Raw genomic sequence first — 27,316 nt, 5'->3', positions numbered from 1 at the left:
AAAAAACAGATTTAGAATCATGTTTCTGTTTTCTTTGAAATTTGTTTAGAAAACAGAAAACAATGAAAAATTGTTTTCTATTTTATCTCTATACAATTGAATGGAAAACATAACCAAACAACATTTAAAATATTCTGAAACGTAATTCTAAATCTGTTTTTTAAATTTAAAAATTAGAATCAGAAAACAGAATTTAAAAACAGAAAACGAGTTTAGAAAACTAAACCAAACGGCCCCTAACCAAACAGCCCCATCAAGTTATAAAACAAATAGAAGAGAGAAAGCACTTTATTTTTTTTTATTTTTTTTTATTTTTTTTTTGGCCGCTAGAGAAAAAAGGTGCAGAGAGACGGACGGGGACGGGGACGGAGCTGAAGCGGGCGTTGCACGCCACGTCATACGCTCTCTCTTTCTCTTTTCCATAACGTTTCTGATAACGACGTCTCTTCTTCTCCTTCTTCTGTTACGTTCGCTCTAATTCTCTCTCTCCCACAATTAGTTGAGACTTGAGAGACGCAGAGGAACACAGAGAATCGTATAGAAGAGAGAGAAACAATGCCATCTTAGTCACAACGCAACGAGGTTTCGCTTACCATTTTCCAGCGAAAATTAAGATCGAGATTTCTGGAATCTGATTGTGATTTTCAATTCTCGCGAATGCGGTTCTGGTCCCGACGGAATTCGGTTCGGTTGATTGATCGGCCTCTGGTTCATCGCGATTCGCTTTGAGCCGTTTTGTGTTTCTCGAATCCGATTTTCCGTGAAAATTTGTTTGGTATGTTTTTCGTGTGTTTTTTTTTATTTTATTTTTATTCTTAGCCTTGTTTTTTCGAGACCTGGAATTTTCATTTTTGGCGTTGTTATTGGTTTTAGGTATTGTTATTCGATTTTGATGTGGTTTTTTACTGCAGATGTGATTGGCGATCCAATTGAAACAATGCCAGGTAAAATTCATCTGAAAGTAGCAAAGGTGTGAAGCTTTAGATTTCTTACCTGATGTGCTATTGGCGTGTGTTTGTCTTGATGTGATTAGATGAAGTGTTTTTAGCTCAAGAAGATGAGAAATCTAGGATTTTCGAAATTGAAACCTCGGAGGATGAGAGGAAGAGATATCGGAGCAGATCGCTTAAGAAGAAGACAATGAATGCATCAATGAAGTTCACGCAGACGCTCAGGAAGCGCGCCAAGAGGGTCTCCAACTGCCGTTACGCATCGATTTCGATTGAGGATGTTCGGGATTCTGAGGAGGAAGAAGCCGTGAACAGGTTTCGCGAGGCGCTTCTTCTCAAAGATCTTCTTCCTACTCGATTTGATGATTACCACACCATGTTGAGGTTAGTGGTTGTTTCTTTGTTTAATCTGCACGAATAAATATAAAGATTATTAAAAGACGAAAAATCCGTGAACTTATAATGTTTGTCTTTGAGTTATGGTGTTTTAATTTCATTTAATTCAGCTAGAGATATAGCATTAGCAACACAGATGAAATATGTATTGTGATCCAATTGTTAGTTATAAAACAATTATACAGACCTGTACATCTATAATGATTTCTCCTAAAAAAAACTACTTTGGGGTGTCTTGTAGATGCAAACTATTCATCAAATGACCAAGAAGCTTTAAGTATGAGATTTATTGACACCATTCTTTCAGCATCTTCTATATCATTATCTTAATTACAAAGAACGCGGAATGCTTTATGCAGATTCCTGAGAGCGAGGAAGTTTGACATCGATAAAACTATTCATATGTGGGAAGAAATGCTGAACTGGAGGGAATCATTCGGAGTGGATTCTATGGTGAAGGTAAATTCTGAATATTTTTTGATTCATTGGCTGATGCTTATAGGCATGCCTGGAAAACTCAACCCTGATAATTGTTGCACGAGATGTTATATGCTTCTGGCTTGGTATTTCTAGATGTTGCACTAATATGTTAGCCTTTTTTTCTGAAGGATTTTGTGTACGAGGAGTTTGAAGAGGTTCAGCGCTATTATCCACATGGTTACCATGGTGTGGACAAGGGAGGACGCCCTGTTTATATTGAAAGAATTGGAAAAATTGAACCTGCCAAGTTATTGAGTATCACCACAATCGACCGATTTCTGAAATATCACGTGCAGGGTTTTGAGAAAGTTTTTTCAGAAAGATTCCCAGCATGTTCTGTTGCAGCCAAAAGGCATATAGACTCTTCAACAACAATACTTGATGTCCATGGGCTGGTACTTCATACTTCATTGTGGTATTTTTTATGGTTCTTACTATGTGTCTATTTTTGTGCAATTACAATTACGTTTTTCTTTTGGTCATGTAGAATTGGGTTAGCTTTGGCAAGGTAGCTCATGACCTTGTTATGCGCATACAAAAAATTGACGGAGACAACTATCCTGAGGTGGTTAGACTACGTATGAGTACCTTGTAAAATTACTAACTGAATGCCGTCAGTTATTCTGACCGTTGCTATATTCTCCAGACATTGCATCAGATGTTCATAGTCAATGCTGGCAGTGGCTTCAAACTGCTATGGAATACCGCAAAGAGTTTTCTTGACCCAAAGACTACTTCAAAGATACATGTAAAAATTTCTCCAATGCATAACTTGAACTTGGCAATAAAAAATTCTATCGACGATCTGATATTAGTCTGCATTTATTCAACAGGTATTAGGAAACAGATTCCGAAACAAGTTGCTCGAGGTCATAGACTCAAGGTCCGTGGTTTTTCTTAATATTTTTATGCTTACATATTTTTATCTTTGTCACACCACTTATTATAAAGTTTTTCTTTTGCACAGCCAACTTCCGGATTTCCTGGGTGGAACTTGCTCTTGTGCAAATGAGGGGGGTTGTATGAGGTCTGACAAGGGACCTTGGAACAATCCAGAGATTATGAAAGTACGGCTCTGTTAGAGTAGAAATGTGTGTGTGGGTGTGTGCTTGGCTTTGATTGTTTCGTGGAGTTTCCATTTATTAACAAAATTCGAAGCTTTCAGATATAGTTTCAAACATTTTATATATTCGTAAATTCACTCTTTTATGCTAATGTCATCACGCATTTCCTGTGTCGCAGCTGGTACATGTGCACATTGGAGAAACATTGTATTCCAGGAACTTAAAAGAGCCATTTGATGATGAAAATTTAGGAGCCAAATTGCCCTTAAAGGTGATTTTTTAATCAATCAACTACACCATCATTTCTACGCCTTCCAAAAGCTCCAATTAATAAAATTAAATTAAAAGGTATAATGGCTTCATGTATGAGATTCATTTTGAAGTATTTTATTTTTGTGCAGGCTGCAAATGGCGAACTAGTATCTACTGCTAGATTTGGAACAGACTCGAGCTCTAGTGCTAATTTAGCTTTGACACAATCACTGCCTATCTTGGACAAAGTAACTTTTCTTCACATTTATATTTTTTTAAATCTCTGTATTTTTAAGCTGCACTGGAGTATCTATATTCTAGTCAATCTTATTGCAGTTCGGTGATGACTTTGACTATAGGTTTTTGTAATTTTCACATATCCACATTCTTCTGCTGATTTTTTTAAACTGTACCCCACAGGGTGGCTTTGTCTTCTATGCATCTTTGCATGTGATTAGAGTTGACCAATGTTTTAATTTCTTTATTCAGTAATACTGACATATTTTACCTTATTGCGTCCTTGACCTTATCTCAGGAAAGAATAAATGACACCTCACCTATCTGCGGCCTTATTGAACAGGGAAGCACCTCTGGAAGAGACGAACTTGCTGATTTCTCTTTAACAAGTATGAGCTTTTGCAAGTCCTCATGGAATTACTTCTCCTTCTTTTCTTAATTGGAAGCAATGATAAAAATAAATACAAGGGGAAAAAAAAAAGTTTTGGATAATCCTTAAATGTTCAGAGAAAATCTTGAAAATATTTTCGTCACTGTTTGAGATTTTTCGACTCTCTCTTGCAACAGATGGTTCGATCGCTAGTGTTGCATCAAGAAGACCGTGGAGGCATATCATTCTCAAAGTAGCTAGTTCATCGTTTCACCTAGTACTCAAGATGTTAGCATATGTATATTTATTTTTCCCATGGTTGGGAAAAATGTTAACAGCACAACAACCAGAGAACCGCCGGCTAGAACCAACCCCAACACCACAACATCATGCAGATTCACCTTCTCAGGAGCAAGAAACTCCGCCGCCCTTTGAAGTGGACCCACTCTTGCAGAGGCTTCAACAACTAGAAAACGTAGTGACCGAGTTGATCAACAAGCCCACAAAAATTCCCCAAGAGAAGGACGACATGCTTCAAGAATCCATGAGTCGTATCAAGTGCATAGAGTTTGACTTGCAAAAGACAAAAAGAGTGAGATGACCTTCCTTTTAAGTCATCGTTTCATAAATCGTATGTTGGTTATGACCGTGAACATTTTTCTTCTTTTTAGGCTTTAATTGCTACAGCATCGAAACAAGTGGAACTTGCCGAGTCGATCGAAGGCTTACAAGAGGGCTCAGTGACTGTAAGATTTCAATTATTACCAAGGGATTCCAAATATTTATTTCCAATAGTCGACTGTTTTTTCTTTTACATGAATACATGTGCCTGATAATTTATGATTTTTTTTTTCCATCGTTTATTGTAGCATGGAACAAAGTCTTGTTGGCCTAGACATTCCAGATATCATGCCCCCGAAAGATGAACGACAAAAAATCCCCAGACGAAACAACACTTTTGGTGACTTGACAAAATACAAACCACAACGAGAACTCTAATGCCTAAAAGCAAATTCAGAGACGATTGTCGTTTCAGGTACTTAGTCTTCTTATCCATGTCGTTAACAGAACGAACCTCTTTGGTTTTTTTTTTCCAATACAACAAAACTATCTCTTCAGGTTCCCGCAGTTTGGACGCTGAAAACAAAAAGAAAATTGCCCTCCCAAGAAACTCACATCATTTTTTTTCCTGCCATAGCGAGTGTTAAAAATATACAAAATCATTAGTTTGTTGTTGTACATACAATAATGCATAATAAACAATAAAATTGTTTCGAGCTGATTTTGTATGATGCACAAAATTCTACTTTACAATCTACACTGACTGTATTCTGAATAGCAATAGAAAGTATACACAACCAGAGTCTTGGTTGAGAAGCTCCTTGACTTTATTTATTTATATATTATAATTTTAGTTTGGTTTTAGTTTTTAGTTTTTACCCGTTCTATACTTTATAATTCTGTAAGGCGTTGGGTGATTTTCCTTGACGTAGTGTGGGTAAAATTATTACAAGTTGTAATTTTGGAGAAATGTCGTTGTCGTACGAATATTGAAAAGTTCACAGTTCACAAACACAAAGGCACTGTACGGTGAATCGAACTTGTCGGCTAGGCAATAAAGAATCAAAGATACAATAAGGAATGACTAATGAGACGTGTTGGTGATGTAGTTTTTCGCTTTTTCACTTTCGTCAGCCTGATTGTCGGTAAGACCTCACGGGTCAGGGCTTAGACTCTACGAAGCAAACAAATGAAATTGTCGGCCGAGGTTTTATACGATTTGTATTTTGATAAAAATATTACCCAAAAATAACCCTCAATATTAACCTTCAGATTTTTTTTTAATTGAGTTTTTAAAATCTTTATATTCAATCTCTTAAAAATAAAAACTTGTTAAGCGAATGGACGGTTAATTTCTATACGCAAACATATTTATAACCACCAAAATAAATATCAGGTCAACAATGAACTAAGTTATAATATAACATCTCAACTCAAGAATAGGAGATTCATCTACAATTAGAGACAGCCTCGTCTGGACTTTTCACTTCTTTGAACAAAATTAAAGATTTCGTGTCTATGGTAAAATTTGCTCGTTCGCTCGTACTAACAAATCTCCAACGTGCAAGTATTGGTTCACTCTGTGAGATAAGTCAGGAGTTTAATTAAAATGGATTTGATAAATGCCAACTTGTGAAATTAAAACTAGAAGACCGTAACAAAACTCATAGGCCCTTCACTATATGGTGGTCCTTGTCATATGCACTAAGTCACACATTAAATCTTATCTGCGAATGTCTCTAAGAACACACACACACACACACACACACACTAATTGTACATATGTAGTATTTAATATGCAATTGTGAAGCCCTACTAACTATCTTATTTTTTTAATCCGAAATTGCTTATGTTAACGATTTTTTGTACTTTATTGCAAGAATAATGATTGTAAACTTTTATATCCAAAATCACGCTATTGTGTAGTAAAGTGACTTTTATACTGATTACATATTTGACAAATTATATATTAATGCACGTATACAAAAATCGTACTGATTACAAGTTTGAAAAGAGAAATTTCATTTTCTAAACCCGAAAATTATGGAAATATCCCAATTAGACTAAAAACTACATGACGTATACTAAATGGTATTATCGTTCTAGGTGTTTAAAAAAAATTGATATGTTTTGAAATCATCGTTATTATGAAAAAGCCTACCTTAAAAAACGCTAGTCTCGTAATTCTTAGAATTTTAAATATCTCACACTCCAATTTCGCCCATGGGCCGAGCAACACACCACACCCCAACACTTCTCAACCCACTACAAACATATACGTACACACACATTATATATGTTGTATACAAAACCTTTCTCTCTCTCTCTCTTTCCGAAAGTCAACAACAACATCGACCAAATAAGAAATAACACTCTCTTCTCTGATTCTGTGTGGCCAATGGAAACGGAGACGCCCAACGGAGCAGCAAAGAAGAAGCGAAAGCAACGGCCGTCGTCGGCGGCGATATCTCCGTGGAGCGCGGAGGAGACGGGCCACCTGATCGACGCGTACGGCGACAAGTGCCACGACGATCCCAACGCCGCCAAGTCCGCCCTCCAATGCCGCCACAAGATGGAGAAGCTCCGTCAGCGCTTCCGCTCCCTACTCTCCCGCCCCTCCGCCGCCGCCTGGCCCTTCTTCGCCGCTATGTCCCGCCTCCTCGGCGAAGAGCCCCAGAAGGAGGAGGAGAAGAAGAATCCGCCGGAGGAGGGGTGTTTGGCGGCGAGAATGGCGGCGGAAATTACGGACTTCGCGGCGAGGATGGCGGCGGTGGAGAGGGCGAAGATGGCGGCGGCCAGGGAGACGGAGACGAGGTGGATGGAGATGGAAAGGAAGAGGATCGATATGATTGCGAGATCGGAGACCAACATAATAGACTCCATTGCTAGGGTTTTTGGGGGCTCAGTAACCTAATCTATTACCATGATCATCATAAAACAAAATAAAAAAATAATAATAATTATTGACTATCTTCTGAAATTAAATTGACATATTGATGATAGGAATTTTTTTTTTAATTGGCAAATTTTAGTTACCAACTGGGGGGTGGTTTTGAATTATTGATTTGTATATTTTGTAAAGTTAGAATTTTTTTTATAGTTTCCACTGGGAAAGGGTTCCACAACTGTGTACCTTGTTCTATGTTATTTGAATTAATTCAACAATCATCAAATGATTTTTAACATAGTTGATGCTTCCAGCTCCATAAAAAGAGCCCGGTTTCTTTCTTTGACGCTCATAACTGATTTTCCTAAATATACCAAGATTCAAAGTACTATATTAACTTGAGCTAACTCCTTTTGTCAAATGAATAATATATTGTGGATGTAAAAATTATTTTTAGAAACAGTAAACAACGTTAAATCAAATTTATTTTGACGGTACTAATTTCATATGATAAGTTTATAAAATCCAGCAATTTCCACTGTTATAAAGTTTATTTGCGCAATTATAAATCTCGAAGACGTACTCCTATTCTGGGTGGGTTCCCGTTTTTTTTTTTGAAAGTCACGGAATATCCATTAAAATTGGGTAAAAACCCATCAATACAGGAGAAAAACATCTTAGTACATGGAACACCTCAAACCTAAGTCGAAGTGAAACTAACACTAAGATCCGGTAATGTAATGTATAAACTTTTGTAACCGCTCGACTTGTGAATTTGAATAAAATGGACGAGTTTTAATTCAAATTCTTGTTGCATATGAGACGTCCTTAAATTTTAAATATCTTGGAATATGATAATATTTAAGGTCGATGAAATTTCGGAATGAGAATATTCGAGTAATCCAATATTATTATTCGAAACATACTCGGAGATTTAAAAATCTCAAGAGTAAAAATGAATTCCGAAATCCCTTAAATATATTCAAAATAACGAGAAATGATAATAATTTTCTCGGTTATTTTTCAAGATTATTTTTAATTAATTAAGGACAGGATTGTGAGAGTTTATTTTGAAAGGACTTATATGCAATATTTTGAAGGACGAAAGTGAAAGAAAAAGAGAAGCTGGGGTTGATTTGAGAGAGTTGTGGCAGGAGGGGATTGGTCCACGTATGCACGCGTGGCACGACGAGGAGCTGACACCTAGCCTCTCTTTCTGCCACCTCATCCTCGTTTCTTCTTCTTTCTTTCCTTCGCTCATTTCTCTTTCTCTTCTCTATCTTCATCTTCTTCCTCACTTTTTTTCTCTCTCTCGGCCGAAACCCACACGAGGAAACCAGAAAAAAAAAAGAAGAGAAAAACTCTCGGCCTCCGTTCGATCGCCACCAACCCGTGCTCGCCGCCACCACCCTCGTTCTTCATCTTCTTCTTTCTTCCTCTCCTTCGCGCGCCATCACCCAGCACCGAGCTCCACCGCGCGCTCCGGCCCGAGGAAGAACAGCACCGCCGAGCCCCGACGTCGCCACCGCCACCTCTCACTCGCCTTCCTCTCTCTTCCTCTCCTTCGCGCGTCACCGACCGCTGAGCCACCGCGCGCGCGTAGACCGAGCGACACACCGCCGCCGCGAGCTCGTCGTGACCGCCGCCGAGGAAGTAGACGCCGGGAACACACAATCGAGCGACGAGGACACCGAATTCGTGAGAATCTCGGTAAGAACAAGCTAAACCAAATTGATTTCTTTTTCTGAGAAATTAGGGTTTGAGATTCCAAATTGGGGATTTTCGAATCCGAGTTGATTTCGGTTAAATTGATTGGTTTTATTTGTTCATTAGACTCGATTAATGATGTTTGTGACTTGAATTTGAAGATTGGTTTCGGATTTCTTGTTTTGGACTCAATTTATCCGAAAATGATGAACTAGGGTTTGAATTGGGGGTTTTTGATTTCGGGTTCGATTTCAGTGCAATTGCTCGGTTTGTTATGTTGTCTGAGCTTGATTATACCTGTGTTTGAGGCTGTGATGATGATGATATTGAGATGTTGAATTGTTTGGTTGAGTATGTTGTTTGGCCGTGTGGTTTTCTTGGCCGTGGGTTGTGATGATGTTGTCTTTGAGTGCTAGTTGGCCGTGTGACTTATTTTGGTTTTTTTGGTTGGTCTGTTTTGTGGATGATATCTCTGAGCCTCGGTTTGATATGTTGGGATCGTTGTTGTGTTAGGACGGTTCCGGTTAATTGGATTTGTGTTGAGTTCGTTTGATTGGATTATGGGTTCGGGTTTTGAGTTATGTGATATCGGAATTTGGTTTTAAGATGTTAACTCGTCGTTGGGTTCCAGGTTTGATTTACAGACGTTGACGGACGGACGGGAACCAGACGAGTCGAGAGCGTTGAGATTAGCCTCTGAAGATCTCAAGTTGATAGAGTTATCGAAATAAAGCTCGATTAACTCGTGAGTTTTAAATCGCTTACAGCGTTTAAATACTCTTATATATGTACTTTCAGTATTTAAATAAATAATTTAGAATTATTTATTTAATAATGTTTATGAATTTAATTTAATTATTCATTTGGAATTCTCGGTTATTTTTTAATTTCGGATTATTTGATTTATTTAAGACTCGTAATTACTCGTTGAACGTTATCTCGTATCACTCTCGATATGGGATACGCGAGTCTTGAATAAACCTCCGAAAAACCGGGGAATAATAAATTAAATTCTCGAATTCCGAACCGACTCTAATCCCGACAACGAACCCTACTCTCTTTAAGTAAACTCGAATCCAATAACTAATGGATGTTCAACTCCGGATGCTAGTTCTTCCGACGTTTCGACAAGCGCCAGGTGCCTCAAAGAACGTGTGAAGCAAGACGTCTTCAGGACTTGTCAAGCGTTCTATCGAACAATTCCGGGTAAGTGTGGAGACATAAGTCAACTACTTACCAAGGGTATAATCCTGCTTGTTTGTGCATATGCTTGCTAGTAAACAAGAGTAGGTAAAAGCCTAAAAATGAATAAACTCGAAGATTAAGGCTTCGGCCACTCTTGCTTGAAAACTTAGCTCGGGTTCGCCCGTTAGGTTCAAACGCTAACTTGAACCAGCCTTGCTTGCTTTGTGTGTGGTTAGACTTCTCTTCTAACTCTAGGAAGTAGGTTAGAATCGAGAGGACGGAAGAGCGATAGACTCTCAAATTCAATCGAGAGTAGAGAGTTCGAAAGTCACATTTCGAGCTTTCAACTTAAAACACTAAACGAGCTTCAAAGGGAAACAATAATTTCTTTCGGGGTTTATCCCGTCACGCTCTTCCGTATATAAGTTTAACGTGTACGCTGCTAGCTGCAGTGTACCCAAACTTTAAACTCGTGTCGGTGGTACTCACAAGTCCCTGACTTGTGCTTGGCGGGCCATGTCGGTCCGTGCGCCGAGTACTCGAAGCAATGGGTGAAGGTCGCGCATCGCGAGCTCATTGCTTGCTGGAAGACTCACCGGAAGCTGCCTTGAGCACACCGGGGCGTAGTGGGTGATGGTCGCGGTTCGCGAGCTCACTATGCCAGAGACCAGTGGCGCTGACGTCATGATGAAGGAAGTACCACTAGTGGATCCCAGACATGTGTTAAAACTTAGATCAGTTGACGACTGCTGCTCGAAGTTGAAAACTGGTCTCTAGTCGGACCAGAGGTTATAGCAGTGTGGAGTGTATAACCTTGCGGGACGGCTAGTATTCTAGGATGCGCGCTCATTAGTCACTTTTAGGTGATAGCTGCATCCTGCATTCTTGTTTGCTTGTTCGCACGTCATATGCTTTGCATTAGCTGCTTTTCTTTCATAGGCTAGACTCCCGCTTGCTGAGTCATTCGACTCATAGTTTTATGTCCCTTGGTAATGTAGATAAGGGCAAGGCGGCAATGTAGACGACCGAAAAGGAAACTGAGACGGAACGCGTATCTCTTGACCTACGGGCTATGGGTTCTGGCTCGGGAAGTAGACCTCTATATGTATAATGTTTTGAATAATATCGACTCTTCCTTAAATAATATCCCGTGTATATATGTAAAGTCGGGAGCTTTTATGTACATATGTATGTATGTATAAGGGTCGATATACGACTTCTAGTTTTAAAGAAAAACGAAAAATTTCCCGAGATTTCCGATAACCACTTTTGTTGTAAACGTTTCCGCACTTTTAATAATATCGTATTTCGTATATTATATGTCTTGTAAATTATGTATTTACTTTAAATGTTTTGTTTACATTATATTATTCATATATGATATGCTCCCGCTACGTGATGTTGGTTCCGCCGAGTCGCGGCTTGCGGGCGAGGTGACGACGCTCGCGGGTCGTGACAGGTAATCGCACGTTTTGTGCATGCTTCCGACGAGTGGAAGAACGACGAGCACAGAAATTGAGCACACATTGGGCTCTTTCAACAAAACCTAAATTGGTAGATGGAAAGATCCACTCAACCTCGGTTTGATGACCACGAAGAAGATGCATCTTCAACCTGTATAGAACAAAACCTAACAGGAAATCCACAACGGGATAGTGGACAACGGCTAATCCGTGTCCAAGATAAACCAAGACAAACACATCGCGCATAAAAACATAAAGCATAACTAAGTAAAAACACAAAACAAAAAACACAACACAAACAAAACGGCAGATCCGACCACTTCTGCACCCGAAAAACTCTTCAGCCACGTCCCTCCCATCTTTAGCTCGGAGTCTCGCCGTATCACTCCAGTCGGAGAGAGAAACAGAGGAAGCCGCCGAAGCCGCCAAACCGTTCTCAGATCCGAGACCAGGCCCACCGGAGCCACCTGACCCACCGAAGCCACCGAGACCTGATCCACCGAAGCCACCTGCGAACCACAGACCCAGCGAGGGATCCGAGACCAGACGGGTGGGTTCCCGTTTTTAAATTTAGTTTAAAAAAGTCAAATCTCTATTGTAGATATTCACGATTTGATTGGAAAAAACATAAGTTTTGATTTACATCATTCTTTAATGGCACAAAATAAAAACATCAACTGCTGAGCGTCTGAAATGTATCTGGTTACGTCAGAGTTTCTAATTTTAGATCAAGATATGACTCAACAAAGCTCTACATACTATTCAAGGTCAGTACAGAAAATGTGGAATAAAAAAAAGAGGTAAGAGATTGAGATCAGATGATGATGTACCGGCCATAAAGGCTCATTTTGCATTAATAAAAGGAACCGCGAAATTAGATTAACAGTTATACAATGATTCCACAGATGGTCCCTCAGGGCATTGACAGAGCGATGATTTTTCTTACACCAGAAACCCAATATTCACAAAAATTGCAAAAAGGCATTTGCCCATAAAAATGATTGCTACCCTGTTAATCTGAAAGGGGTAATGATGATACAGCTCTAATCTAATCCAACAAGATTAAAAAAAAAAAAAAAAAAAAAAAAAAAGTAAATAAAAAGGTCTCCCAGTGTTAGAAGGTTTGAGAGACCCAGAAAAGGGAATCAGAAGGAAGAAACGGAGAGATACATGAGACCCTGTACAACATACCTCTCTATATCAGTCTCTATCTTCCCATGCCCTATCAGTGATAATTTACAAGATTTTTCAAAAATCAAAGAGAAAATGCCTTGTCAATATAGCTTCAATAATCTCAGTTAATTTTTTTTTTTTAACAAAACCTGCAATAACAATCAACATCTCTAACCATCAATGCCCTTGTGGATTAACCAGCCTTCATCTGCAAGCAAAACCCCCACCTCCGTCAGCTTCTTTCATTGCACCCAAACGGATCATAAATTGCAATGTACCGAACATGACTAGGGACCCACAAATTAATTTTTGAATCTTCTAAGCCGACAAACAATTAGGTTTAGCGCGGCTTACGAAGAATATAGAGAGAGCAATAGCAAAGTAGCGTACCTGTACACTGCTGTAACAAGGGCAAAAACAGGCCAAAAAATCCGGTCAGGACCAATTGGTCTCTCAACTGCTCAGTTCCTGGGCTTGCGGTCGTCTCATTCTGGTTTAGAATTAGCAGGTCTCATATACATTCCCTGGCCCGCTTGCAGATGCGATATTTGCTTCTGGGGCTGGTGTGGCAGTGGAATTTGATTGGGTTGGGACTTGGATTGGTCTGACTGTTGTTCTGGTTGACCATACTGCTGCTGGGACGTGGAAGGCAGCTGCGGAGGCTGTTGCTGCGATTGCTGCCATTGGGCTCCGACGTTGAGTCCATGAGAGGGCAAGCCACCAGATAACTGCCTTGTTGGTCCTACCCCTTTACCGGGCTCCGAATTCTTCACACACAGGCTTCCTTCAGAGCCTGAATTCGCATGCTCCGAAGGTTTCCATTGTGAAGAAGACGATACGGGCCCCGCGGAGGACGAGTCTACACGTGACTGAGGCATTTCCGCACCCGAACCCGCCTGATTAGTGTTATCGGGGATCTGCTGCTTCTCGGATTGAGCAGCGTCGTTCTGAGACTTGCCCGGCGGATTGAAATTCCCTTGACGGTTTTGTTGGACTAGTCTCTGAGCATTCTGTTGAGATGGGTTTGCTTGCTTTTGATGCGTCTGTGCCTTCTGGTGATTGGGGCCTGAAACTGCCGTGGGAGCAGATTGATGCTGGGACGGTAGTGCTTGACCCGAAGGAGCCGGTGGAACTTGACCTTGTGCGTTGTTGTTATCTGGATGGGAAGGCATTTGGTGATGTTGCTTTGTCGGAGTAGGAGCTGAGCTAGAATTCAGCTTTGGCTGCAGCTGGGAATGGTTAGAGGGCTGAGGAGCCATTGGCTTCGGCGATTGCATCGTGTTTATACCGGACCCCGAATACGCGCCTTGTCCTTGCATCATCTGCTGCTCTCCTTTCTCGTGGGGCTGACTTCCCGGGGGAACGGAAATGCCGTTGATCTGAGACGGGTCGACGGGAAGGTTTTGAGCCAAGCCCCTCCCAACTCCCTTTAGTGGCTTAGCGTGCTGTTGAGACGGCAAGTGTTGCCGTTGCTGAGGGTGTTGCCTTCCGGCTTGCTGTTGCTGTGCCTGACGTTGCCGTTGCTTTCCCATCTGAGCGCTCATCGGCCCACCACTCCGTCCCGCTCCCGCTCCCGCTCCATGAGGAGCCAAGTGATGTTTCTGCTGCGCCGACATTGGAGTCATCGGGGAAGAAGGTGTCAAGGGCGACATTGAAACCGGTTGAGACTGAGCTTGTGACTGAATCTGGGAACTGTTTGGTAGGTTAGATGATACCGGAAGGTGGGACTGTTGCTGCGCATGTGGCATTAGAGTGTTCGACCCAGAAAACTGTTGCTGTTGCTGCTGTTGTTGTTGCCCGTAGCGTTGCTGCATTTGCCGATCTTTGGCGTAGCGGAGCGCAAAGGCTTGTTGAGAGCCCGTGACGTGATTGGGATGTTGGGTGTGATGAGGGCTGTTGAGACCATGAGACTGTTGCGGGTGGCCAGGATATGATGGGCCCGGCGGTGCACTTGTTTGATTCGGAAAGCCGGCACTCAAACCATTGAAGGGAGTGATCCCTTGTGCTGCCTGCATCTGAAGCTCGGGAGCGGCCATCATTTGCCTCTGATGCTCTTGATTCTGCCCCGGCTGTCACAAAAGCAGTCAAATAATCAGAAAACGTAGCAAACACGTTGAGTTTTGGCATTGTAGACACTGAACGAATAATGGATGTGAACAAGGATGTAGCAGGGGCTGCTATGATTTTTTTTTTTTTTTAAATGACACCACATAATATGTTGAAAAGCTCACCCTCATCATGTGCAAAGCTTCGCGAGGTCTGATCATGGAGTTTCCAGAACCAGGTCCAGAGTGCATGCCGGCAGGGCTTGGCATCCCGGCCATACTCGACGAGAGCATAGTCCCAGAATTCATTCCTTGGTAACCGGGCCTTGACATTGGCATGTTTCTATTCATTCCGGAGATCATGCCCACACTGTTGCCACCCGGTAGCATTCTAACTCCACGGTCTGTTCCCGGGACGGGCAATCCGGGTTGTTGCATATTTCTACCAGGCACGTGATTGTATTGTGGCATCCTTTGCTGCTCTTCCGCTGCCAAATTTGATGATGCCCTTGGAGCGTTGTACCGACCATCCCTGGACATTTTCACCGGCATAATGTGTGTTTTCAGATTAAAGACGGAAGAATTGTAAAGCGGATAATTTGCGGCCTTGAACCGGGACACAAAATTATTACCGGGCAGAGGCACTGAGTGAACCAGATGGTGATGGTAAGTTATTTCCAAGGACCGCAGGGGAAGATCCCTGTAGAGAGGAATTCGGCCCAGAAGAAGAAAGCATTGGTGCAGCACCACCCTGATTTGAGATCGGTAAACTGCTATTATGAGTAGCTTGGCATCCAAAAGGAAGGATGTCTTGGTTTGATGAATTCGCATCAGAGAGATCAAGAGGCCTTCGCACCATGAGATAGAGTTTATCGTTTGTTATTACGCCATGCAAACAGAGACATGAGCCGGCAATAAACGACGAAAATATATCAATCGCATGAAGACTATAATGTATGTGTTGATATTAACAGTGGATCATCATCATGAACAAAGGAAAATAGAACTTACGTTAGAAGAACTCCATTCAAGTTATTTGGGCAGACTTGGGAAAGAGCCATAACATGAGAATTGTGGACTGGAGCTATTTGTTTCAGATCCTGGTGTTCGTTCTTCAAAGTTAAGATATGAGGAAATCAGAAGTATATATGAACACAAGGAAAACAATTGTAAATAAAATACACCTCATAAATACAAACATATGAGCATAACAGAGCATGATCCAGAACAAAAAAGAGGTAAAAGAAACAGAAAACTGCAACGATTACATGTAAAAAGTGACATGATAAGGTTGATACATCTGCTTATGCGCCACAAAAGAAAGGCGGAACAAAAAAAAAAAAGACTAACAGGGTGGTGAAAAAGGTCAACCACAAAGTTATACCATTCAACGGTAAAGATGGTAAATTTTCTAAATAGAAAATTTAATGTCAGCTGGAAAAGGTAAACCAGATCCATTATATAAGCACCATCCGTAACACTTTTTTTTTCTTTTTTTTCTTTTCTGAAAGACTCAAAAAATAAGAGCATGATTAAATTACAAACCTGGGTCCTGCGATAGTGCTGCTTCTGTCCAATCTTAATAATTTTATCAAAATGAGACTTAATGGTATCCTCTTCCAGCGGCTCTTGTAGTCGTTGAAATAGCTGCCTAGCACTACCCTGTTAATCAACATAAAAAACCAGAGCTCATTAAAGGGAAAAAAAATGGAGGAGTGTAGCCTGGTTTGACCTAAGCATGTTTCGCTTATACACATGACCAAATTACAGAGTAATATCAAATCCGTGCCTTTGGAATGCCTGGTAACGTAGACGGATAAGGTTGAGATGACCCTGAGTCTTCAGCACTATCAGCCCCATCGCCAGCACTCTTGTCCATTAAGAACTTGTGACGCTCTTTGCAGTCTTTAGACTTGCGAAAGATACACTGCATAGTTTAAGCAAGTTACAGAATAGAAGTGTGGAGAAAACAGAATTGAATTTTAACCTAAAAAGTACAGACTTGTATAACCAAAAAAATGGTTATAAAAAATAAGTTATAGAAACCGAAACCACAAATATAGGGGACCCATCTATTACATGTATACTAACCTGGAAGTGCAGAGTGCTATTGATAGCATCACTTATGAGCTCCCAATTTGGACCCATGTCGTGAACAAGAACAACAAGTGCCTATAATGTACATAGCATAAGCTATTTTAATAAACAAATTCTATATGAGCAATGAAGATTGACATTGTTATAGTGAAAGAGGATATTAACCTGGTCTTCAAATAGAGTCCATGGACTTCCACTACCCGACTGTCCAACAGTCATCTGCAAAAACGTTAATGATCAAATTGAGTCTGGAAACATATGGATACAAGGTATTTAAAACTAATATCCCAACCGAAAATTGGTACGTAATTCTCAACCAAAAAGCGACTGAAAATGAACCTTCAGTGATTTGGATTTACGGCCTCTATCACGACCACCAATCAGTTTTATGAATTTATTTGCGTGGGAAATGTTATTTTGGGATGCCACTGGAGAAGGAATGGATCCCCCCATTGTGGTGGCATTCTCAAAAGTATTTTCTAGCAACTGTTTCGATATCTTCGGCTTCTTTGAATTTTGCATATATAGGCCTGCAGAATAAAAACAATAAATACAGTAAGCATATATCATGCAAATTCTTAAACAAATAAGTAAATATATATTACCAAAGGGAAAAAGAAGCTTACCACTTGTTCCATTAGACTCAAAATGATGACTTTCCTGCCTCTTTTTAGAGTAATCCCTCTATACAAGTAAAGACGCCATAATCGAATTAATAGGTTGATTTACAATTTGCAACAGCTGAGCTGAATTATAAATGGGCAGATCAAAAGGTAAAGCAATAGAGCTAATATGTTTACTCACTTCAGATAACATTTTTTTTATCAAATAGTCTGTGAGCACTTTTATAAGAAACTGGAATGAAACAGTACAATAAATTTTATACACCTGTGGTGCGAAGCTATACAGTTTACCTGTTCATTATGAGTGTTAGAATCCATCTGCCAACCCTGATCATATCCAGAACTCTGCAACATAAAACACAAGAAACTTAATCCTAAAGACACAGAGCCGCAGACAAAATAGCTCAGAAGTCAAAAGATATGTCTAAATATACCAAATGCTTTGCCTTCTTCTTCTTTTTAGGTTTAACTGATGTTTCTACACAGTCATATGCGTACTGCTTGTCGAAATCCCCAACAGATTCAACCTCCATACTCTTCTGAAACTGAGAACCACCATGCATTGGACTCTGGTCATCCTGAAAAGAATTCGTATCTCCACTCGAAGCATCTGTCTTCACTTGAATTTGTACATTTGCAGTGGGCGTAACAACCCTCTGCCTGGAAGCAGTGCGCACGCGCTTCGTCGGAATCGCACCAACATTGGGATTACCGGATCTTTTTGCCATCATCATGGACTGTTGACCCATAGAGGACGGTCCGTATCGCATATCCGCCCCTGTTTCATACGGCCTTGGAAATGAAATCATGTTTTTCCGCTTCTTCAGTGTAGATTTTAATGGCTTGGTGCGTTCAAAATTTCCGGGCTGATAATATGTGCTTGTTTCTCCTTCATCCTCGGCAAACACATTCTCTTGAAAGCCATATTCTGAAAATTAAGTTTTACTAGTGACAACAAAGTACACAAAAAATAATGCATCACATTCAAGCTTCAGACTCTAAATCATACCTGCTCCAGCCTCATACATAGACGTTTCAACCTCCTCTTGCACGCTGCTTCCAGTTTTCTACAAGATTCCATTTAAATTATAGTAATTTTTTTATAAAGTAACTCAAAGAAATAGTCCCACGAGAAAATAATATAAAGTAATTAGTTTGAAATTACTGTTTTTTTTCTAGTACATGTTAAAATAAATTAAACTAAAAATGTTATCACTTAACTCAGGAACGGTTCAGAATCACATCCATTCCTGTTTTTTTCTAGTACATATTACAAAATTCATCTGAAGGTAGAAGTCGAAAGGAAGAAGCAACAAGAACACAACTCCTTTTGCACGTTACAACTTGAAGCAAGATAGAAGACATACACAAAAGTATGGATTTACCTCAAACTGTACACAATGAGCTTCAATAGATTTTCTGTAAGAATTCATCGCACCACACGGGACAGTATAGAAAAGACTCTCCTGCCAAACCATATCTCAACACATGAGGATCTGAAATAGATATGAGCTACTTTCCATAGATACTATAGATGAAAATGGGCATAGCTAAAGTTACACATACTTCTGTAAGATGATCCTCCCAGGACATGTCCTGAATGCCCAAATCTGATAGCCGATCAGGTGTTGCAGGTGCTTCCGCTTTTGATGGAAGACTGAGCGAGCTGTTGTATTTCAGAAACCTTGCTGCATAACCCCGCACAGTGAGTTTAACATCCTTTTTAGGACAGTCAACCTCCTCATCTTTTATTGGCTCCTGTATATATCAGGATGAATTAGTGAAATACCATATGAAAGATAGATACAAGATTTTTGGCACATGTCCATTAAATGGTTGGAACAAGACGGCATGTTAAACTCGTCAGTCTTGCCTTCAGTAGAGGCAATCTATACGTTTCAAAGCAAACCGTATTCACACTTCTGAGAAATAATGCTGAGATCGTCACAGTTAAAACTCACCTCAGCTGAATGCCAAAATTGCATGACAGCCTTGGCCAACTCATGAGCAATTTCTTGTAATTTCCAACGGTGATGTTTCTGTTCAACTCTCAGCCTGGAAGCATAAGCAACCCGGTGACCAAGTTGCGCCGCAGCTGTTATCTTCCAAAGACGCTCCTATAACCAATTATGGAAACATAAAAAATAACTATTTTAGTGAAGACAGCACAGTTAGATGGCTAGTGATAATGAGCTCTGCTGACTAATAAACAGATAACCCCAATATATATATATATATATATCTATATCTATATATATATAGATATATATATATATATATATAAAATAACTATTTTAGTGAAGACAGCACAGTTAGATGGCTAGTGATAATGAGCTCTGCTGACTAATAAACAGATAACCCCAATATATTATATATATATATATATATATATATATATAAGTGAGTCAAAAAGTACAAGGCAAACTTTGACAGACCTGAGCAAAATCATTTGCCAACCACGCCATTTCTTCAAGAACAAAATCCCAATGAGATTTTCGTCGATTCTCCGGAGGTACAGAACGGACAGACAATTCAGCAATCCTCTTGTGTTTGGCCTGTGTATCACATTACGTTAATACTGTTGGTCACCCAAATTAAAAAAAAAAGGAGTTATTCCATTATCAACGTTCTAGGCCAAAGACGAGTATATGAGACCTGTATAATACGAGCCTCTTCCAAAATAGAGTCCTCATGTGCCTTGTCTGAAACTTTTAAGCTATTGGCAATATTAGCTTGAAGATTAGGTCCCAGGGTGGAATTCATAGACAAACCAGGCTTGGGAACTTCGTGCATAGAGACATCCAACGACTCCGGGCACCTACTAGTGGAATCATCCAAACGGCTGGAAGGGTTCTTGGAGATAACATCAACTTCTGCATCAGTTTGTGCCAACACTTGGTTCTTAAGTTGACCTCCCTCGTTAACGGGAGGAACACTAACTTCTTTATGCAATGCAGAAGAATTTTCCTGCACATCTTCAATCGATATTTCTGCAGCAACGCTACCAGACTGATTCGGACATCCAGTCGAATGATTATCCTTCATTGCAGCACTATCATCCCCAGGTTCTGTCACATTCGCATCCCTGGCTGGTGTAGCACCATCCTCGTTGGGTGTCTTCATAACATCTGATGTTTTCACCGTTAAAATTCCATTAGCATCAGTGTTCCTTGAGCCAGTACCCGTATCACTATCTTTATTTACATCTAATCCTAAGCTACTTTGGTTACCTGAAGTCTGGGAATCTAACACTTTTGTTCCTACAGCTGAACTGATATTTTCAACTTCATTCAGTTTACTCTTATCCTCCCGTAACTCACTAAATCCATTCAGCCGAGTGGCCTGTTCAGAAACAACTTCAGCTTCACAAGGTAAATTGGCTGAAAGCATCTGGTCCTTTTCTTCAACACCAGATTCTCTAGAGACCACGCCAGGTGTTTTCTGAGAACCGACTTGAGATGACTGATTATGATGGCTCTCATTTGACTTTTTCAATGGCACAACATCCAACTTAATTTCATTCAAGCCAGCTTTTGTCAGTCCATTCGTCTCTGTCATCCGTGAACCATCTAATTCCCTATCCAACTGGTTATCCGAAGTAACAGCCCCCGGCGTTAAATCGCCATTTGAACTTGCAGACTTCAGGTTAGAAGCAGATGGTGGATTCTGAAGCTTCAGATTATTATTGTTATCACTTATCTGCACCTTGGCATCTCTTGAGCCTCCACGAACTGGTAAAGTAGATCCCTGACCACCACGATTCTGCGCTACATCAATTGTATTTGACCGAGCACCCTCACGATTAGATCTAGACCTATTTCTTCGAGCATAAGGCCGAACAATTGCCGAATCTTCTGATTCTTTGGTGGTCTGAGCCCCGTCGATTTGGGAGGATTGTTCTGATCGGGTAATATTATTTCTTCTACTAGGATGTATAGGGTTCTTTTCCGCTTCAGGCAAATCATTGCCACGATCAAAAAATAATAGATTATCAGCAGTATTAGGCTCGGAAACTGCAGGTATCCCCAGTTTTCCACTGCTGTCTACTGAATCCCCATGAGGTGAGGCAGCCAATGCGAAACTACCTTTGGCTTCACTGAGATAACAAATGAGATAGGGAGATTGAATCATGAAGCAGACCTTAGTGAGTTAGACTAAAACTCAAAAACCTTATGGGTCGAAGATGCAGAAAAAACAGAACTATACCTAGTCACAAATTGTTCTGGATGCTGATCAGTGAGGGAAGTAGACTGCACGCTCACAGAAGCTGCATTTCCAAATTTAAAGTCCAACGGATTTCCACCCTGAATATAACACGCAGCCAATCAATTATCGTTTCAATTTAAAACATTAGATGAGAATCATAAGAGAAATGAAGTGCTAAAAAAAGAAACCAGCATACTTTCTCAAGAAATTCTAGCTCCCTTCTCCTTTCCTCACGGACATCATACTCCTGCCTGTTATAGACGTCATCATCTTATAATTTATGAAACACTGAATAAAAGTTTCAGAATAACCAAAAAAAAAAAATTGAAGGAAAAGCACAAAACCTCAACTCTGCTTGAGCCTTCTCTATCGCTGCTCGACGAGGAGAGGTTTTCAAGCCAATACCAACTCCCCCGTCAACCACTCCTCCCATGGAATCAACTTCAGCATTTACTAGGAAAGCAGATCCTGAGCTACATCCATGCATTCCTATCCTACAATCGGCTATCCTTCTTTTCCATCTAATGTGAAGTGTCTACAAAAATTAAAGAGCCAAATGTCTCGGAAAGTTGTACAATACAGGAATGCCAAATACAACACATTAGATAAAAAAATAAAAAATAAAAAAAAATAAAAATAAAAAGACAGTAACAACTTACAAGTTATTAATAAATTAAGCTGGTTATCCATCATAATCACAGTGGATCTAATCCTTCATATGACTTTGTACCTCCTAGTAACTTCAGCACTAGAGATGCACTTTGCAATGCAAGATCTAAAGTAGGCACAAGGAAATGTTGAGTTGATCCGTTCAGCATAAAATTAATATGAATACAAATCAGTGATCTAAAATAAGCCAATACAATAAAAAAAAATAAACTAGCGAACTGATCAGTCAATATCAAGTTTACATAAAAGTGGGTTATATTTTTGTCCTTGACAACAATAATTGTAAAAAAAACGGCAATGCTATTCCATGAGAGAGAGAGAGAGAGAATAATTAGGCAGGCATGAATGTGAGAGAATTATCAGACCTAACAATACGTTCCACATTCTAATGGAAAAATATTTCAATTCTTGTGTTGGTTTCTTTTGCAATCAACTACTCACCTAGTTTTTCTAGCTGACTATTCAAATTTAAAAAAACTGAAAACCAAGCAAACCGTAAATTTTCACTCTACCTAACCTCGAGAAACAAAACTGTACTTAGTGTATATCCGAGTTCAATGCAATAACGTAGCACAAATAGAAAGAAGTAGTCAGTTCAGCATACATCGAAAACGATATATTAACTGTTTATGGGAAAAATGGATATACCAGTGAGAAAATCTTAATTAAAAACCGGTCGTGAGAAACGAACGAACCCAATAACTGTTCGGATATACATAGCATGTATAAAAAAATCCATATTGGATTTGCAATAAAAATTGCGCCAAAGGATCCCCAGAATTTGTCAGCATAGGACTCGAAAGTCATTCTTATAGAGTTCCATACCTCGTATCCTACAATTCAGAAGACACTCCACAGAAATAACAAGAAGTTCGAGTCAAATTATTCGATTCACACTCGTCCCAAACCAGCTATGAGTATCTATGACCATAAACGAACACGGCCAAACTCAGCCTCCGAATGCATTGCTCAACAGCAAAGAGAAAGGAGCCACGAAACCACGCAAATTGCACGATTAAGAAAGCTCTAATCCCACTCAGCCCCAAAACTTATCAAACAAGTTCGAAAATTCTAGGGTTTTCAATTGTTCTTCTATTTCCCTCGAGATAAACGCGCAAACGAAATATTCACCTGAAATTGAAACTGGAGTCGCGAAATTGGTAGCTAGGGCACGGCAGTGGAGTCGCGGAGGGGTCCAATTCCGAGGATTTTCTCTCTCCTAGGGTTTCAAATGGTGAAATACGCGCGCTAAAAACGCCCCGAAGTTTTGCCCTAAGAAAAAAATGCTTCGTCCGCGAAAATGTCAACCATGGAAGGTCTGAATAGACTCTCTGCGAAACCCTATGAACGTTAATTCAAATGCCTCGTCTTCAAAATTCTGTCTTCGATTTCTCGCTCAATTTTTTTTTTTAATTTTTTTTTTTTTTTGTTCTTCGTGAAGTTTGGGAACTCTGCGAGTAGTGGGCTGGGAATTGAGGAAGAAGACCGGGAAGGGAAGAGGGCTTTAAGAATGGACGTTCTTTTTGGGCTTTTATTATTATTATTATTATTTTTAACTAATCAATAATTTTCAGTTTTTTTTTTAATATATATATAGGGCGTATAGGGAGATGTAATTCCATGCTTCTTAGCAAAAAAAAAAAAAAAAAAATTCCGTGCTCCGTATTTATTTATTTATTTGAGACACCATGTTCCATATTTTTAACATACTATGTTAACGACAAAAATTGAAAATTAGAATACAACGCACACAACTCTACATTATACGTCTAAATGAAGTAACATTTTATTTCCATTCCACAACGATAATAGTTGTAGGCACAATTCTGGACGCAAATGCTTAAAAAGATTAAGTAAAATATATATTATTATTACTATTATTATTATTATTATAAACCCTCCCTATTACGAAACACTGTTCAATAAACAGTGTTTCGGGTATTTTTTTTTTTAAATAAGACATTGGACCTTAAACAGAAGTAGTATTCATTCGGATCAAATATTTTTTTATCATAAAAATAAAAAATGTCTGAAAAAAAAAACTTTAAATACATTTTTTTTCAAATCAAATATTTTTAGAGATATCTCTATATATTTTTTCCTTCAGACATTAACTATTCCGCAGAAAACAGTATTTCGTGAATTTTTGTTCTCGAAAAACTTTTTTTTAAGAGAAAATAAAAGATTAGACCCTAAACACAAGTAGTGTTCATTCGTAATGATTTTTTTTTAGAGATTTGTAAACAACTAGCCTACTTATAGAGGGGACTTTTAAATTATAGTCCAACTATCTATTTATTTAGGGAAATAGCTCATATTTCTCATACTTCCAAAATTGTCATTGGTTTCATAAAACTTTGTTCTTATTTGTTTGTTAATTCCAGATTTTTTTCCAGTTATTCATCATCGGATTTGAATCATGGAATCATTCGCCAAATCGGAGATACGTATTTTGTTTTTTCGAATGGTAAATAATATTTACTATCGAATGGTCGGACTGTAAATATTATTTACCATTAAAATTATCCTGCGATTTGCAACCAGGATATTCGACGACTCATTTGGAATAGATGTTTAGGATCGTCGATGTCGTAGATGTTCTTATATTATTTGTTCGTCTAGGTTAGTCATTTAATCTTTCTTAGTTTATGTTTGTCTAGTGTAGGTGTGTAGGTTCTTTGGTTTCTTAAAACTTCGTTCTTATTTGTTTGTAATTCCAAATTTTTTCAAGTTATTCATCATCAGATTTGAATCATGGACTCATTCGCCAAATCGGAGACAAGTATTTTGCTTTTTCGAATGGTAAATATTATTTACCATTGAAGTTTCAGATTTTCGGTTATGGTGTTCTATGGGTTAATCGAATTGGAAATATTATTTACCATATTTTATAGTTAATCTAACAGAGAATTGATCGGAGATGCGGGGTAGGGTTTCGATTATGGTGTTCTATGGGTTAATCGAATTGGAAATAATATTTACTTACCATTTTTTTCAAGTCTGAGAACGGAGACGCTTCGTCGGCTTCGGAAGTGGCGAAATCAGAAAATTGGTGGCGGAAAAGGAGACCGGACGCAATATTGGAGGATTGAAGGATTCGAAATCGACAGAGAGTTCGGAGGCAATATCGGAGGATTGAAGGATTTGGAGTCGGATGCGAAAATTTTGGTGTGTATTTGATGAGGGGTAAGATAGGAATATAATATTGTTTGGTAGTGGATTGGGCTAATTACCTAATTTAAGTAATAGTTGGGCTAAAATTTTAAAAGGAGTGGCCAATTTGGGCTAGATACCAAACCGACCTTTTTTTATCAGAAAGATAAAAATGTTTTCAAAAACCTTTAAATGTATTTTTTTTCAAATCTAAATATTTCTATACATATATCTATGTATTTCTTCTTTCATATTAAGATATATTAATTATTCTGCAGTAACGCGTGGGGCATATTTGTTTTTATATATATATAAGAAAGAGGAAGGATCCTCTCTCACAAAACATTGTTCAAATGAATAGTGTGTTTTTTTAAAATTAAAAAAAAATAAGAGATTGAACCTTAAATACTTTATTCGTACCGGTTTTTTTATCATAAAAATAAAAAAGTCTTCGAAAAACTTTAAATACATTTTTTTCAAACTTAAATATTTATGGACATTATTATACATATATAAAAGAGACGACATAGACCCTCTCACAAAACAATATGTTTTTTTTTTAATTTTTTTTAAAAAAAATAATAAGAGATTGAACATTAAACACAAGTAATGTTTATTCGTACCGTTTATTTTATTTTTATCGAAAAGATAAAAATGTCTCCGAAAAATTTTGAATACTTTTTTTTCAAACCTAAATATTTCTGGATATGTCTTTATATATTTTTTCCTCTGTAATAAAAGATATAAATTATTCTGCAGCAACGCACGGGGCATACTGATATATAAGTCAAAAAGAAACCTCTCTAAATAATAAGTACTTTTTTGTAAAATCAATATTGCTTTAGGAAATATATAAAATAAATAAATGAGTAAACTTTACGAGCTTTAGGAAAATAGATTAAAACCATTGATAATTGTAAATAGCTGTAAGCTGATTTGTGTTTTATTGAGAGTATGAAGTATGAACTAAAATTGATTTTGTTCTTTTAAGTTTTAACTTAATGTTTCACTTCGGGTGTTTCCAATAAAATAATGAAATAAACTATTGAAATATGTTGGGTATCAATTCAAATCATAATTTTGATTGAATAATGAAAATTTGAGATCTCATTCTCGTAACTAAAAGCCAAATTATCCGACTAAGTAGTCAAAGTTTTGACTTTATTTTTTTTTTTTAATTATAACAGAATATTGCTATATATATTCTTCTTATATTTTAAAGGATGTTCATCTACCTTAAATTTATAATTTAATAAAAAAAAAAGCATATCTCTTACTTCATTTAATAAAATAAAATAAAAAAAGCATATCTCTTACTTCATTTTTATCATAATTTTTAAGGTTACACTTATTTTAAATGTAACTATATTTTACATAAACCTATATTTTATTTAAATCCCATATTCCATATTTAGTTGGTTGCAAAATCAGGCATAGAGCTCGATAACCGATCAAGACATTGTTGACCCATCTCGACTCGACTGTGAAGTTAATCAGAGCTTCAACCTTGACCATGCGAATGTCCGGACTATTTGACGAAGATTCTGCCTAGGAAAAAATAATTAATGGGTCATAAGGCCTGGATCGAGGTTGGCTTGGTTGAGGACCAGAAACAGCCTAGTGTGGCTTGGAGCACATGAACGTGAGTTGAGCCTGCGGTGATGAACCATGGCAGAGAGATACTATATATTAGGTTTCTTAATGAAGAACGTAACGTCACAAAAAGCTTTGTTTTTTAAGCATATTAAAACTAAGGTTTGTTTAGAATCGCTTCTTGTTCACTTTATAGTCGTCGTGT

General features: G+C 38.6%; 3 protein-coding genes and 1 long non-coding RNA gene across 10 annotated transcripts; 3 read left to right on the top strand and 1 right to left on the bottom strand.

Moving 5' to 3' along the window:
- The first annotated feature begins 341 nt into the window (after positions 1–341).
- Positions 342–5,243, top strand: LOC149388101 (Sec14p-like phosphatidylinositol transfer family protein). 2 transcript variants are annotated; one of them, XR_016300620.1, is made up of 16 exons: positions 342–775; positions 912–944; positions 1,034–1,334; positions 1,706–1,805; positions 1,955–2,221; positions 2,314–2,391; positions 2,473–2,574; positions 2,660–2,709; positions 2,794–2,893; positions 3,069–3,161; positions 3,292–3,390; positions 3,678–3,768; positions 3,947–4,341; positions 4,421–4,495; positions 4,619–4,785; positions 4,869–5,237. XR_016300620.1 is itself a non-coding variant. In XM_089622084.1 (15 exons), the coding sequence occupies exons 2-15, from the start codon at positions 938–940 to the stop codon at positions 4,673–4,675; spliced, it is 1,815 nt and encodes a 604-aa protein (XP_089478210.1). In that variant the 5' UTR covers positions 342–775; positions 912–937; the 3' UTR covers positions 4,676–5,243. The 2 variants fall into 2 exon arrangements, 1 of the variants encoding a protein (XP_089478210.1); XM_089622084.1 differs by having other exon boundaries at positions 4,619–5,243.
- A 1,465-nt stretch (positions 5,244–6,708) lies between these two features.
- On the top strand, positions 6,709–7,472 carry LOC149388100 (uncharacterized). The gene has a single exon (XM_089622360.1). The coding sequence runs from the start codon at positions 6,709–6,711 to the stop codon at positions 7,222–7,224; it is 516 nt and encodes a 171-aa protein (XP_089478486.1). The 3' UTR covers positions 7,225–7,472.
- Positions 7,473–8,524: 1,052 nt separating this feature from the next.
- LOC149388099 (uncharacterized) lies at positions 8,525–11,415 on the top strand. The gene is made up of 4 exons (XR_016300621.1): positions 8,525–8,907; positions 9,536–9,649; positions 10,016–10,110; positions 11,088–11,415. It is a non-coding gene; the product is annotated as an uncharacterized LOC149388099 (long non-coding RNA).
- A 920-nt stretch (positions 11,416–12,335) lies between these two features.
- On the bottom strand, positions 12,336–23,889 carry LOC149388098 (chromatin modification-related protein EAF1 B-like). 6 transcript variants are annotated; one of them, XM_089622082.1, is made up of 25 exons: positions 23,497–23,888; positions 22,356–22,471; positions 22,041–22,231; positions 21,893–21,947; positions 21,697–21,794; positions 20,146–21,586; positions 19,926–20,045; positions 19,452–19,607; positions 19,057–19,248; positions 18,876–18,956; positions 18,500–18,557; positions 17,925–18,418; positions 17,782–17,835; positions 17,494–17,551; positions 17,207–17,397; positions 17,033–17,086; positions 16,862–16,942; positions 16,560–16,697; positions 16,316–16,432; positions 15,782–15,882; positions 15,403–15,618; positions 14,957–15,302; positions 14,441–14,794; positions 13,116–14,329; positions 12,336–12,933 (listed from the first exon to the last, which is right to left on the bottom strand). In XM_089622082.1, the coding sequence occupies exons 3-24, from the start codon at positions 22,181–22,183 to the stop codon at positions 13,211–13,213; spliced, it is 5,667 nt and encodes a 1,888-aa protein (XP_089478208.1). In that variant the 5' UTR covers positions 22,184–22,231; positions 22,356–22,471; positions 23,497–23,888; the 3' UTR covers positions 12,336–12,933; positions 13,116–13,210. The 6 variants fall into 6 exon arrangements, with proteins under 6 accessions (XP_089478208.1, XP_089478209.1, XP_089478207.1 ...); XM_089622083.1 differs by having other exon boundaries at positions 13,116–14,326; XM_089622081.1 differs by having other exon boundaries at positions 13,116–14,794; positions 20,146–20,618; positions 20,721–21,586.
- Positions 23,890–27,316: the final 3,427 nt, after the last annotated feature.

This window comes from Urtica dioica, chromosome 8 (assembly GCF_054948205.1).
Source record: "Urtica dioica subsp. dioica isolate 48M chromosome 8, U.dioica_male_clone48M_v1_H2, whole genome shotgun sequence".
Taxonomy (NCBI): domain Eukaryota; kingdom Viridiplantae; phylum Streptophyta; class Magnoliopsida; order Rosales; family Urticaceae; genus Urtica; species Urtica dioica.
This window is presented reverse-complemented; position numbering and strand designations above follow the sequence as displayed.